Here is a 13,617-nt window from a genome sequence, read left to right on the forward strand (position 1 = left end):
TCTCTGGGCGGGGGTCTGGTGTTATCTGAACGTTATTGTGTTAAGTTGGCATATCGCACACCGTGCTGCGCTGTAGTGTGCCATGTCATACTGTGCCATGTTGAACTGGGCCGCACTCTGAGCTAAGCACAAGTGTGAGCTCTGAACACTGGCTACCTCCTCAGGGTGCACAGAAACAAGCTCAGATACCATGCTCATGCTGTGTGTGTGCATGTGTGTGTGTGTGTGTGTGTGTGTGTGTGTACTAAATAATGCTGGTGTGTGTCTATCTTGCCAAAGCACATGTGAGACCATGCACAGATGTGTTCATGTGTGTATTTGTGTGTGTGTGAATAGACCTTGAGGTGACACACACACACACACACATACTGCACACTAACTTTGAAGCAGCCCAACTCTGAAATAGAGAACAAGTGTGATAAGATGGAGAGACAGAAAACTGAAGGAGGGAGGAAAGGAGGGGAACAAGAGGGAGAGCAGCAGATGTAAAAACAGTGTGGAGGGAGATAAAGAAACAGGCGTGAATAACAGAATCAAAAGAAAAGGAAATGGAACTGAAACATAAATCAACAACACCTTTTGTGTTCCTTGTTGGAGAGATACTCTGTCTGTGTGCGTAGTACTAAAAATGCTGGTGTGTGTCTATGCTTGTCAAAGCACATGCGCTACCATGCACAGATGTGTGTGGCTCCAAGTCTTAATGAGAGGACTGCACTTCCTTTAGTGACAGTAATGCTTTTTGACCTGACAACCTCTCTGCTCAGGCACACACATGCACAATGCGTGGTTACAGATGCATTCACAGTTAATCTTCTACACAACACACACACAACAGAGCACATATGCATGTGTGCAGTGCACATGCCAAGATTAAGTAACACGTGTCTTAGCATACAAAAGCTGTTTGGAGGACAGTAGATGAAGTTGAACCAGTGATTGCTCCGTGTTGCCAAAACATTTAGACAGCCGACTAATGTACTGTTTGTGTTGCTCCACGCTTCCTTTAACTTTGTCATTGACGTTTCTCAATATCAGAATAAACTATCCCAAATTAGTTCTGCTTCATTCGTAATGGAGATTCCAACAATCTACCAAATAAACAAAAACACACTGTGTCAGGTTTAGGCACAATAAGAATGTGTACGGTTTAGGGACAGAGAATGTTTGTTGGTTAAAATAAGGACTTTTTCCTCCTCATGACAATTAATAAGCAAGTGAGTCAAGCTTCCGGAGGGTTTGTTGACATGCTTTCAAAATATTGGGATGGACTTGATATTTGAAAAGCTAAAAAACAAAAAGGAAAAGATAACGGTTCTTCATTTTAAAGTCCAAACTTTTTTTTAATTAAGAGAACTGGATACCATTAAAATGGTGCCACATGTATTTTTGTAAAAGTTGCTGCCTGGTGGCATATACACTGAAAGGCTTCAACAGGCTAGGCTACACATGTTAGGGCGCCAGTGCGCGTCACGTTGAAAAAACCCTATGCAGCCACTAAAACCAAAAGAGCTTCACAGTCCAGCACTGTCCATGCTACACTGACTTTGTTGCTCTGTAATAACGTACCCTTCCTACTTTGTTCCCATCGTAATTGCTACGCCCATTGGGGGACTTTGTCACTTGAATGTAAACGTGTAATTTTGAGGTACTTGCTGAAATTAATGTTCTTCTTTGGAGGGCAGTCTCGGATACACATAGACACATCACTGCAGTGTCCTTCATGTCATTTCACATTTCAGGTGGCGCACAACCTTCAAAAGCAGCCAACACATCAGAGACAGCATAAATCACTCTCTCTGGAACCCGGCGAGCAGGGTTAACAAATATCCATACACCTATCGAGTCTCTCCGTGACTCTGACCTCTCTAATATAAAGAGCTGTCCCTTTCACTACATTCACTGAAGACAGCCAATGTTGTCTTTCTTCCGGACTGTGGTACTTCTAGCTCTGTGGGAGCCGTTGTAATAGCCCAGCGTGAGCACCGCATGCCACTGAGTAGATTCAGACACTGTTCTGTCACTTCAATGCGGTCAGAAATATGAAGGGGGGATTCATGAGCAGAGGGAGGTGCAAATGAAAAATCGTTTGAAGTAAAGCTGCACCAACAGTACTTCTTCATTGCAGGCACATATTCAGGTGAATTTGTGCTCAAGGATGGCAATAATATCTATTACTTATAGAGAAGTCCATCTGGTCGCGCTGCGACGGGCAAAAAAATAAAATAAAATAGTTTTACTTTTTCTTCATGAAGTACTGATGATACTCGTTTGTTATTTGTGGACTGTGTCTCTTATGGTTTTGGTCAAACAAGTGGCATGGCACTAGGTCTGTCCACCACCGACTGTGTACAACATCTCATTGGATTACCATGGAATTTAGTACACACTCATAGTCACCAGAGATTAATTGTCATAACTTTTGTGATCCAAAACTTTTCATCTTGTGCCATCATTGGGCCCACAAACTAAGATAGTGAACGTGGTAAATATTATACCTGCCAGACATCTGCATATTATCAGTTTTACTGAGATCATGTGAGCATGTTGACATTGGAATGTAGCTCAAAGTGTGCCAGGAGGAGAAGCAGTAGCAGAGAACATGTTGCTGACACATTCCCACATTTCATTAAACCGTGGGAGTATTGATGCATCCCTCATTGAGAATGGGAAAGCCCGAACTAAATTAGCATCACTGCAGCCTCGGATGCTTGTTCATACTCCACTGACTCCGTCACATGCAAATGGCGTACCTGAGCAACTCAACAATCAGCCGTAATTAGTGCCACCTAATGCCACCAACAGATATCAGCATGAATTAGTCATGAATTTAATTTAGATTAATAGACACACAAAAAAAAAATCTTTTAGGAAGTGTCAAACTCATTTCCATATTAAAAAAAACACCATTCATTATTTAGGCTTCATTACCATACAAAATATCACATCAACGTTTTTTTGGCACTGAAGCCCGGTCTACAAGCAAATATGAGCTGGGATAGAAATATACAAAAAATAAAACAATGGAGAGACTCACAGAGACAGAGAAATACGAGACGAGGGATTGAAGAGCACAGTTGGACAATGAGCAATGGGTTTGGAAAGGGATCAAGTGTATAAAAAAAAGGGAAAAAAGGCTGTTTAGGTGAAGAGAGGGAGGGACAAAGGGGCTAAAACAAAAGAGGAGGAGATGAATGGGAAGCAGGGGTTCAGAGAGAAGAAAAAATTAAAAGGAAAGAATAGATAGATGGATGCAGAAAGGGATAGAAATGTTTTGGCTTCTGTAGACCAGTGACCTGCCAGCTAAGCAGGCGGCTGACCAGTTTAGGTGTTATCATTCCTCCCTCACAGGCTCAGTATTGACCGACTCTAGGGGAGACGGGGACGGAGGGAGCCCGGGACGTACGGGGGACTGGCTAGTGATAATTGGCGATATGCTTACCTGGCAAGCTGCCTGCAACCCCCAGCCGGGCACACAAACAAACACACACCCACACGATGCCTGCAATGCTATAAGCCAAGACAAGACCCCCCCCCTGCTTACACACACACACACACACACACACACACACACACACACACACACACACACACACACACACACACACACACACACACAGGTAGATTGACATTAGAGTAAAACCAATCCTGAGTGCTCTCCTATGGAATACTAATCTGGCTGCCCTTGCCAGCTGACCTCTTATAGGCCAAGCAGACTGTCCGTCAAACTAATGGGGCGGAACGCTGGCATATTGCTTTCCCACAATCCTTCAGCAGAGCCAGGACACTCATTTACTTCAGTCAGCTTGTTGCCAAGGCAACATTTAGGATGGGTCTGGTGTGATAGATGCACGCACACACATTGCTTTGCACAGTATGTATGTACTTGTATTCACAAAATTAACACGCAACATTCTGTTTAAAGCTGGTATGAACTTATCCACATGAACACGATTACTGTGGTGAAACAGGGGACTTGTGTATGCGGCAGAGACCCTGACAGCCCTGTTGGTGGAAGGTACTCTAAGTGCTCTTTGCCTGTCGTCTCATCTCCGCGCCACAAAACCAATCTTCTGCTCTCTCCCTTTATTCACAATGCATGCTCTCTTGTTCCCTTGTTCTGAAAGTCAAGCAGACAAGCCCGTCCACTGCCTGCTTTTATTCTCCTCATCCAGACAGGGAGAAAGCAGAGAGGAGGGCTGCACTGCAGGCACTCAGGAACAACAGCTGAGAGACTTCCAGAGCAGGGCATCAAACCTCAGCCCCGTCCTGGAGGATTGATTATAGATGTCAGCACGCACAAAATAAGCTGGGCAAGAAAATCAAGTGCACAAAAGGATTTTGTTCTTTTTTTCCCCCCACCAAATTAAAAAATGTAAGTGGATAAAATTTTAATTGGGATCATTTATTGTGAGCTGGGTCTGAATATTTAAGACACCAAACCAATCATATGCAGGCTCTGTCTTCATGGCTGGTTCACATCCTGAGCACTCAATCCCCACAGACCAGCCGCCTGTGTTTGTAACTTTGTGTCTCCTTTTGATCAATATGTTTTATACAAGTTCAGCTCATTGCTGATTTCAGCTGATAAAATCCAATCAATTATAATTAAATTATAACAAAAAACAAGGCGTTAAGGTTCTTGTTATCAGGTTCACTCACATGCTGACCACTGGGTTTTCATGACTTTAAACCACATTTCCATGATGAAACATTTTGTGAATTCTCGGTGTTTAAAAATGTAGTATTTCAAATAACTGAGGATGAGAGTGTATGCTTGCTTATATTTTAAACATCTTTCTTTTAAAATCATATTCATTATTTCAAACTCAGTGTAAATAAATGTCATGAACATATGAATAGAATACATTTTCATGACTTTTCCAAAACCTTTGGGATTTTATTTTGTACAAGGGCTTTTCCAGGCCTGGAAATACATATTTTAAAATTTCATGGCTTTTCCAGGTTTTCCATGACCCTAAGAACCTTGTTGTTAACTCCTTGCATCAAGTATGAATCCAGCTTTACTGTGAGTCACCTGGTTTGTAGATCCAATCTGCATTACATACAATTTCTTTTGTAGATTTTGGGACCAAGATTTGGCTTCACATGGCTACATCCCTTCTTCCAAGATACCCACTTGATCTGAACTGAAGCGTGCAATCTCTCTCTCTTGAGAGGGGTCTCTTCATAACTAGTATGGAGAGATGATTACAGTGACCAGCAACTCCTTCAATGTACCGACGATAGAGTGTTGAATTCTCAATATATCCTTTCCTCAGGGCCCTGACCTTTTCACAAGAGAAAAAAAAGCATATCAACTAAACATGTTGGTTGCTCAGGGAGCACGAAAACAAGTAACCTCACTATACGAGAGAAAGTTCACATGTTGCAATAAAAGCTTTTGGGGCTCAAAATTAATGAGCATATTGCAGACCGTGGAGATTGTTTACTGTTGCTTAAACTAAGGTAAAACCTCTCATCCATACAAACAGAGCAGGCCACAACCTTTGGAAAAAAACACTTCATGCACCCCACATCCCAAAGGTACATTCATGACATATGGTGACCTACATACATACATACACAAATATAATACACATGTATGTATGTTCACACACACACACACACACACACACACACACACACACACACACACACACACACACACACACACACACACACACACACACACTTTATAATGTCTGGATCACTGAACCTTTGTGTCATCATCTATGATTTGTTTTCTATTTGAAAAATCAATCAAAGCAGTGAAACATTGAAATGGCAGATAAGCTCCGAAATGAATGAGCAACTGCAACCAGTGGACATTAAAAAAAAAACCTTTAATTTCCTGCCCTTGAGTTTGTTGTTGATGCGCAGCCGGAGCTCAGCACCCCTCCAGATTGAAGAAAACAATGTTGGCAGGTGTGTGTTTGATCTAACTGAATGACATTTACTCAGGTACCCTTGAGACCGAGTAGTAATGCACTCTAGTAAAGACCTATTGTTGCCTCACCTCTGATGAAAAAACTAAGCTCACTGACTACATGATACGAGTGTGATTTTGGCATATGGAGATGTATACAGAATCTTTTGTGTGTGTTTCTGCATCTCCATATTATCTATTGGACCTCCATTGCTTTTGTCTCTCGTCTTCTCGCTCTTACCATTATTTCCCTCCCGTGTCTCTTGTTTGTTCCAGTCTTCCCCTTGTCTCCATGCTTAACTCGCTCTCTAATTAACACCTACTGTAGCCTCTATCTGCCAGAGCAAACCCCTGAGGACAGAGCTGGAAAGGTAGACAGTGAGGGGGAAATAAATACAATAAGAAAGAGATGAGAGAAACCAAAAGAGAGAAGAATGTTCAAGAGTGAGAGACACAAAGCTTAAAAAAAAGCAGAAAAAAACACTCATGCAGATGGTGGTTGTTGAATATGTAGCCTCCACCAGCCCGTTGATGGACATTTTTAGAACTAAAACAGATGTTGTGGATACATTTAATAAAACATTTCAATAACTAAGCCAATGTAAACAGTTTGACACAAACACACGATCACAGCCTCTTTAGAAACCATCTGTCTCTGCAGAACCTCAAACGATGCTGTACATCTCGGGGCCCTCGAAGGACTGGACGGTGTGTGCAGTCCATTTGTATGGCTTGAGGAATGCATCAGTAAGAGGGGAGGACTTACTGCTTCAACACAACATTTCAGGCAAGCAAATGCAGTTTTAGAGGCAGGCAAATGCACTAAACTCACATACAAATGCACATGCACACATACAGGTGTGCCACGGGATATGTCACCATGGAGACTGGAAAGCAAATACGTGCATACACAAACCCACATTACATACAAGTTGAAGGTTAAAAACATCAGTCTAAGTGAACTGGTCGGAGCGGCTGAAGCTGTTAGGCTAAATGAAGAAAAAGAAAACAGCCACAGGCAAACGCTCCAGCACCCAAATTTGCAAGCGTTAACAAACACACTCTCACCTGTGTGTGTGTGTGTGTGTGTGTAAGCACAAGTTTTAGTGATTGTGGATGCCGCATTAGCTGTACAGATTTATTACAAGTATCGATTAAGCCTGGACGTCCGACATCACACGCATGCAGCAAAGCACTGAGTCAACAATACACTAAAAAATGACTGTTTGTATCCACAGCTCTCCACACCCATAAATTATGAACCACCGACGTCGCACCTGTGCTCACTCACAAACACACAGAAACACGGGCAGACGGACACACACACAGCGCAGCCTGCAAACGTAGGTTGCACACCTGCCACAACAAAGACCTGGTACCAAACTAAGAAATATACAGACAGACCACACACTCTCTTTGACTAGTACGTGGCACTGCATCATTTGATTAAAAGGACATTTCAAATGATTTGGTGTCTAGGGAAGACTATTTGCACTACAAAGCTGTACTATTAATTATGTGAGGCCTACAGGTGCCTTGGCAAGCAAACACAAACGCACACAAGCAAAGGATCGGACAGGTTGTGACTTACCTCCACCTCCACCTAGTAGAGTCTTTTTGGCTGAAAGATAGACAAGAAGGAAGAGATATTCATGAAATACAGAAAAACAACTTTAGTTGAAACAACCAACCAACAATCAACTGGTGAAAGCTGAACGTGGACCTTTACAAAGTTGTAGTTTGGATTTCTTGTTTGCAACCAAGATATCCTTTTCTAATGACATCAAATCTGTATAAAACCATACATGTAGAGCTGAAAGTATTCGTCAATTCATTTGTCAAATAAAAAAGAAAGAATGTTCTACTTTTCAGTGCTTTAAATCACTGTAATTTAAATATCTGTTAGCTGGCACACATAAAAGACATCACCTTTGGCTCTCAGAACTCGTAATGAGCACTTAAAGACATTGTTAAATTGAATTAATAATCAATGGTTTAATCCTTGAAGAAAATAATGCAAATAACAACTAATAATTGCAGGACTGACCACTGCTGAATTCAAGGTTGCATCGGTAGTGTTGATCGCTTGTTTGTAACAGAGAAATTACTATTTCACTCCTAATCAGTGTACAAAAACTGAGCTCTACACTTCCTTGAACCTTCACCAAGGTGTTGAACACATCATCAAACAACACCTCATCACTGTATTCATTACCGGGTTGAGTTCAGAACATTTCTTCATTGCCACTGATGTGTGCGTAGGTGTGATGTTGAGAAACTCTTATATGCAAAGGTATAATCAACTTTGTGTACTAAAATAACTGTTGCTTGTATTCACGTGCTAGAGGGATAAAAAAAAAAGCCCCACATTTGTCCTTCAATACATCATTTATTATTGTTGTCAGCATTTCTCAACAAGTCCTCTGTGCTGCTGGGTTTGCCAACCAGCAATTAATTGCATTCACCTGGCAATGCAGGTGTGACTCCGTCCCTGATTAGATCGGTAGAACGAGAACCAGCAGGCTCTGAGTCCCGTCAATGAGGACTGAGAAGCATTGCACAATCACAACAAGCAGCTTCACTGCCTGCAAAGCTAATGAGTAAACTCATGCTGAGGCTACAGTCCAAAGAAAAATAAACAACTCTGCGAGAAACCGACAGGCAAGATGGTTTCATTTGTGAAAAAAAAAGTCTGAATAACAAGGACGTGATTGTAGCTTAAATACAATAACAATATAATGAGCTCTCTCTCTCTCTCTCTCTCTCTCTCTCTCTCTCTCTCTCTCTCTCTCTCTCATAAGTTTTGAACACGTCATCATTTCTCTCAGTAAAAATATTTCTAAATCTCATTACATTTTCACCAGATGTCAGTAACTACCCAAGTAATCCAGACCTACAAAGAAAACCAAACAAATAAATTAAGTTATGTGTAAGAAAATGGAATGACACAGGGAATATATATACACACACACACACACACACACACACACACACACACACACACACACACACTATATACACATACATATATATACACATACATACACATATATATATATATATATATATATATATATATATATATATATATATATATATATATATATATATATATATATATATATATACATACATATATATATATATATATACATACACATATATACATATATATACATACATATATATATACATACATATATATATATATATACACATACATATATATATATACATATATATATATATATATACTCATACATATATATACATATATATATATATATATATATATATATATATATATATATATATAATATATATATATATATGTATATATATGTAATTGCACATGTTTAAAGAGTGTAAATTACTGGCAGGGTGATGAGGCGGGCAGCTGCTCCTCCTAACATATGCAATATCCAAGTGTTTTCTCGCATATCCATGAACGTGTGGAGTCAGCAGTGCTCGCCCGGGGACATCTGCAGACTGCAGCACTTCCAACTCCAACCTGACCACAAACTCATACAAATTTGCTTTTCCAATTCTTTCCCTGATCCTGCAACAAATTTGAGTTGCTGCAACCAAGTTAGGAAAATATGATAAGCACATAATCTCTGTGCAAGGGACAGTGACAAAGTTACATCAGAACACATGGGAGACGTCTCTCGCTTTAGTTACTCTTTGCCAGGAGGCATTGTGCCAATTGGTACGCACTCAGATAGTGTATCAGGCAAGTTTAAAGAGGGGAGTAGAGAGACTAAATCCCAGAGCTGTCTTTCCCTCTCAAGAATCCTCTACTCTTCAACTTTTTCACCATCCCCCAATGCCTCATTAATGGTAAATCCCACTTAATTTCAGCCTTTCAACACACTATACTTCTCTGTATACGTCTCACTAACATCTCCCAAAGTGGATTTCTCTACTCTCTAATTTGAAAATGTGCAGCTCCATACAGCATGAACTGAAAAAGAGGACTTTTTTTAATGTGACAGTGTGAGACGATTTGAGGTGCACAGCTTGTTTAAGGGCTGATGGGTATTATGGTGAACTGAAATAAAGCTCATTGAGATGTAAAAGCCCAGACAAATAAAATGTCTCCATTAAGTCTCCCATTCATCCTCTGCTGATTAGCTGTAGGCTGTACATAAGAGTGATATCACATAATGGGTCTTGTTAATACGCGTCCATGTTGAGTAACACGCCCAAGGCCATCTAAGTGGTGAAATGTTTCATTTTTAAAGAACGACAAATCAAAGCGAGAAAGCAGTGCCGACGTGGAGCAATGAACCGACACCACAGTCGCCACGGTGTTGCTGCTGCTGGAGTAAACTCGTGGCAGCAGAGCGGTGTTAAGCCTAAAGCCAGAGTTTTGAAGATGGCTCTCTTTTAACCTGGCTACAATACAGTTTTATTTAATTCACAAGGTTGTACTGGGTTTTGGAGTGTTTGCTGATGTAACATGCTAATTGCCTTAAAGTAAGCTTAGCTTTAGTTTGTAAGAAATTGTTAATGTGGAAATCAGTTACGAGGAAACTGGATATCCATCAACTCTAAAGGTATAAAATGTGTAAACATTAAGTCCCAGCAGCGTTACAAAGCTGTGACATTACGGCCAAAAATAACAGTTTCACAAAGAATAAATCAAACCTACTGAATATAAATGTAGGCATAACTGTTTATTTTTTATATATGCGTAGTATGTCTTTTAGCAGTTTTAAATGAGTGGGAATATCCGATCATGCTAACCTAACAATGCTAGCTAGTCATCATTCTTTGTCATCTACTTTGTTAAACACACAGTTTAACTTTCTCATTAAATAATATAAGCAGATGACAGATGCCATTTGGGACCAGCAGCTGCCTCACACTAAGCTAACAGGCTAAAAGGTTGTCACAGTTGGACCAGGTGAATAAAACCTGGCCAGGAAAAAAGCTCACTGTAGTTCCTTCACTGCACTTTACATGGAAAAATGTAGGTGGTTGCTTTTACTGTTATGTGGCAGTTTATGATGTTAAATGCATGAGGAAATGTATTTTTTCAGCCACTCCTGCTGCCTGCCATGTCTACATGTCAGTTGATGTCCAATATTTGCCATAATGTCATCGCAATAAAGCCCGGAGAACACACTCACACAGTGATACTGATGTTCCACCACTCACATATAACATGTTTTATGGCTGAATTGCCTTCTGGATTACTGAGGTGGCCATCAGTTGGGGTGCCAGGCTTCGGGGACTGACAACAAAGCCTGGAAAACTGATGTTTTGGATTGCTGAAATCTTTTTTTCGGCAATCATGATCCATTGTAGCTGCTGGAAATGTCTCTGTGAGAGGTAGCACTGTCTGTGTCTGGACAGCTATCATCAGAAATAAGGACAATACAGCACCAAATGTTAACAAAATAGCCTTAGAAACTAATTTTTCAAGCACACTGCCAGCTGGGAAAATAAAATTGCCTTTGTGGAGTTGTGGTGCTTCAGGTAGAGTAGAGACAGTGAAATACAATCCAAGAAGTCGAGTTTGAGTAATAGATGACTTTGAAGGTATGGCAGATGATAGAACACAGCATCGTGGAGACTAATGAGTATATAAGAGTAAGGAAGGCAAACAGACAAAATACAGCTCACTTAAGGTAATCTATCAGGAAAGTGGACATAAATGTATTTGATTGATTACGTCCGGCAATTTTTTTTCGTTTTCTCACAGACACTTTTAGTGTACTATCGAGTGCAACATCAAGGATGCCTTCGAGGGGAGGGACTGTCTGAAAGTGTGCAATCTAATGAATCAAGACAACAAAAGACAGTGAGCTATTGCCTTCAGACGTGAAGGTTACAAGTACAGAATAAATTATGGTTTTATTTCCTCCATTTTTTTTTTTAATCTGCTTGCTTGTGATTTATATTCATGTGATTATATAATAATTAAGATTGTATTATGTAAAGCACAACAGACCTGTGTTGAATTATCAATGACTCCATGTAACACTGCTGTTCTCTGTGTAGATACATAGGAGCATGAGACAGAACCAGCGTCGAGCCGCGCGGGAAACAAAGGCATCAAAGCAACCAAAATACTCCTGTGTATGCACAATCATGCAGATGCACGCACACACACACACACACACACACACACACACACACACACACACACACACACACACACAAATAGGGGTGTAAACCCTACATACATCATACTTGCCAGTAGTCACACACATACAAATACAGACCGTAGTGTTTCAGAGTTTGGGTAACCATGGCGACGGCAAAGCCCAAAGGTTGGATACTAAAACCTAGTTAATTATAGAGAGAGAGAGAGAGAGAGAGAGAGAGAGAGAGAGAGAGAGAGAGAGAGAGTAATGTCTACTCAAGGGAAAATTATTCACCATCTGTTAAAACCAACATGTATCCTCATGGATCGAGTGTAACTGTGTGTGTCTGTGTTTGTGCACAAAGTTGTTGCATGGGCGAGAAAAAAACACACGCACACACAAATTCACTTCTCCTGTGGTGCCGACCACAAGAAAGGCAAACTGTTTCTTTATCTATTAGATAAAGAAACATCTATTAGATGACTAATTAGACCCGTGAATACTGAGCAGCTATAGAAAGCTTGCATCCTCTGCCGAGACACACCAATTATTGGAGCGGGGAAGGGATCAGGGTGGTAAGTTATACCACTACATACAGAGTTAAAGAGGGTTGGCAGGGGGAGGGAGGGGGGAGGGGAGGAGGAAAGCGCAAGGTGTCAGGGGATGGAGGGAGGGCTCGGGGAGGGGTGACGAAGAGTGAGTGAGAGAGACAGACAGACAAAGTGAAAGAGAGTTGAGGGTGGAGGAGGGAGACGCAGGACTAAATTTGCTGGGAACATAAAACAACAAGATGGAGTGTACTTCTTCTTCGTCTTTCTGGGGAGGTAAGTAATCACACTGAGGGGGTGAAATGGAGAGAGAGAGAGACATAGAGAGAGAGGGGGGGGGGTTGGATAGATTGATGCATCAGTGATGGGCGAGAGCTCAATGCTGATAACCTGGCCATATGGAAGAGGAAGAAGTTGGTTGGAGAAACTAAAGAGAGGACGCACTAACTTGCTGTTTGGCTGAGTACAAATATGTGTGTGTGTGTGTGTGTGTGTGTGTGTGTGTGTGTGTGTGTGTGTGTGTGTGTGTGTGTGTGTGTGTGTGTGTGTGTGATTATACTACAAGGCAATAGCTATGATGGTAATGATGACAACAGGCTAAAATCTCCATGTGAAGCTCTGTGTCTTCTGTCTTGGCTTTCTGTGGCCCTCCATCTTATTTTTCATTCGCTCTTCGCTCTCTCCCCGTTTATTCCCCAGGCCCCAGTGCAACCTGTTTGTGTATTCCTCCCTCTCCCTTCTTCTCTCTCTTTCTCCTCTACCCATTTGTCCTAACCACCATCATACCTCTATCAGGCATTTAATCTCCAGCCATCATTTAGTCAGTCCACTTGAGAATGCCAATCAATTTGCTGGCGTCCTTATGGAGAAAAAAAAAGGACAAAGCGAATTATACAGTGCAGAATAAAAGCAGACATGGTGCCACACCTTTATCTGGGATTAAATAAGATTATAGTATGAATACATTGATCCTAAGGATGAAATAAAACATCACTTTTCAGCACAGGACGTAAAGGTTAAAAGAAGAAACTGAACATACTAGAATTAA

At 41.0% G+C, this 13,617-nt stretch overlaps 2 protein-coding genes across 5 annotated transcripts in view; one reads left to right on the forward strand and one right to left on the reverse strand.

The window, feature by feature from the left end:
- Nucleotides 1-13,617, reverse strand: part of macrod1 (mono-ADP ribosylhydrolase 1) — a 96,401-nt gene that overhangs the window by 31,820 nt on the left and 50,964 nt on the right. For 3 of the 4 annotated variants that reach the window (XR_011078174.1, XM_068588748.1, XM_068588756.1), the window contains exon 4: nucleotides 7,518-7,547. The exons of the other annotated variant lie outside the window; for it this stretch is intronic. Coding sequence is in view for 2 of the 3 variants with exons in the window: in XM_068588748.1 (XP_068444849.1) it covers nucleotides 7,518-7,547 (30 nt within the window). In the remaining variant the exon portion in view is untranslated. The remainder of the gene's footprint in view (nucleotides 1-7,517; nucleotides 7,548-13,617) is intronic. 4 annotated transcript variants of the gene reach the window in all.
- The window catches only part of flrt1b (fibronectin leucine rich transmembrane protein 1b), a 31,496-nt gene continuing 30,638 nt past the window's right edge, over nucleotides 12,760-13,617 (forward strand). The window contains exon 1 of the mRNA XM_068588707.1: nucleotides 12,760-12,845. The gene's annotated coding sequence lies outside the window, so the exon portion shown is untranslated. The remainder of the gene's footprint in view (nucleotides 12,846-13,617) is intronic.

Source organism: Clinocottus analis, unplaced genomic scaffold, assembly GCF_023055335.1.
Source record: "Clinocottus analis isolate CAN_PGR_092001 unplaced genomic scaffold, fCliAna1.0.p SCAF_10, whole genome shotgun sequence".
In the NCBI taxonomy this organism is placed as follows: Eukaryota; Metazoa; Chordata; class Actinopteri; order Perciformes; family Cottidae; genus Clinocottus; species Clinocottus analis.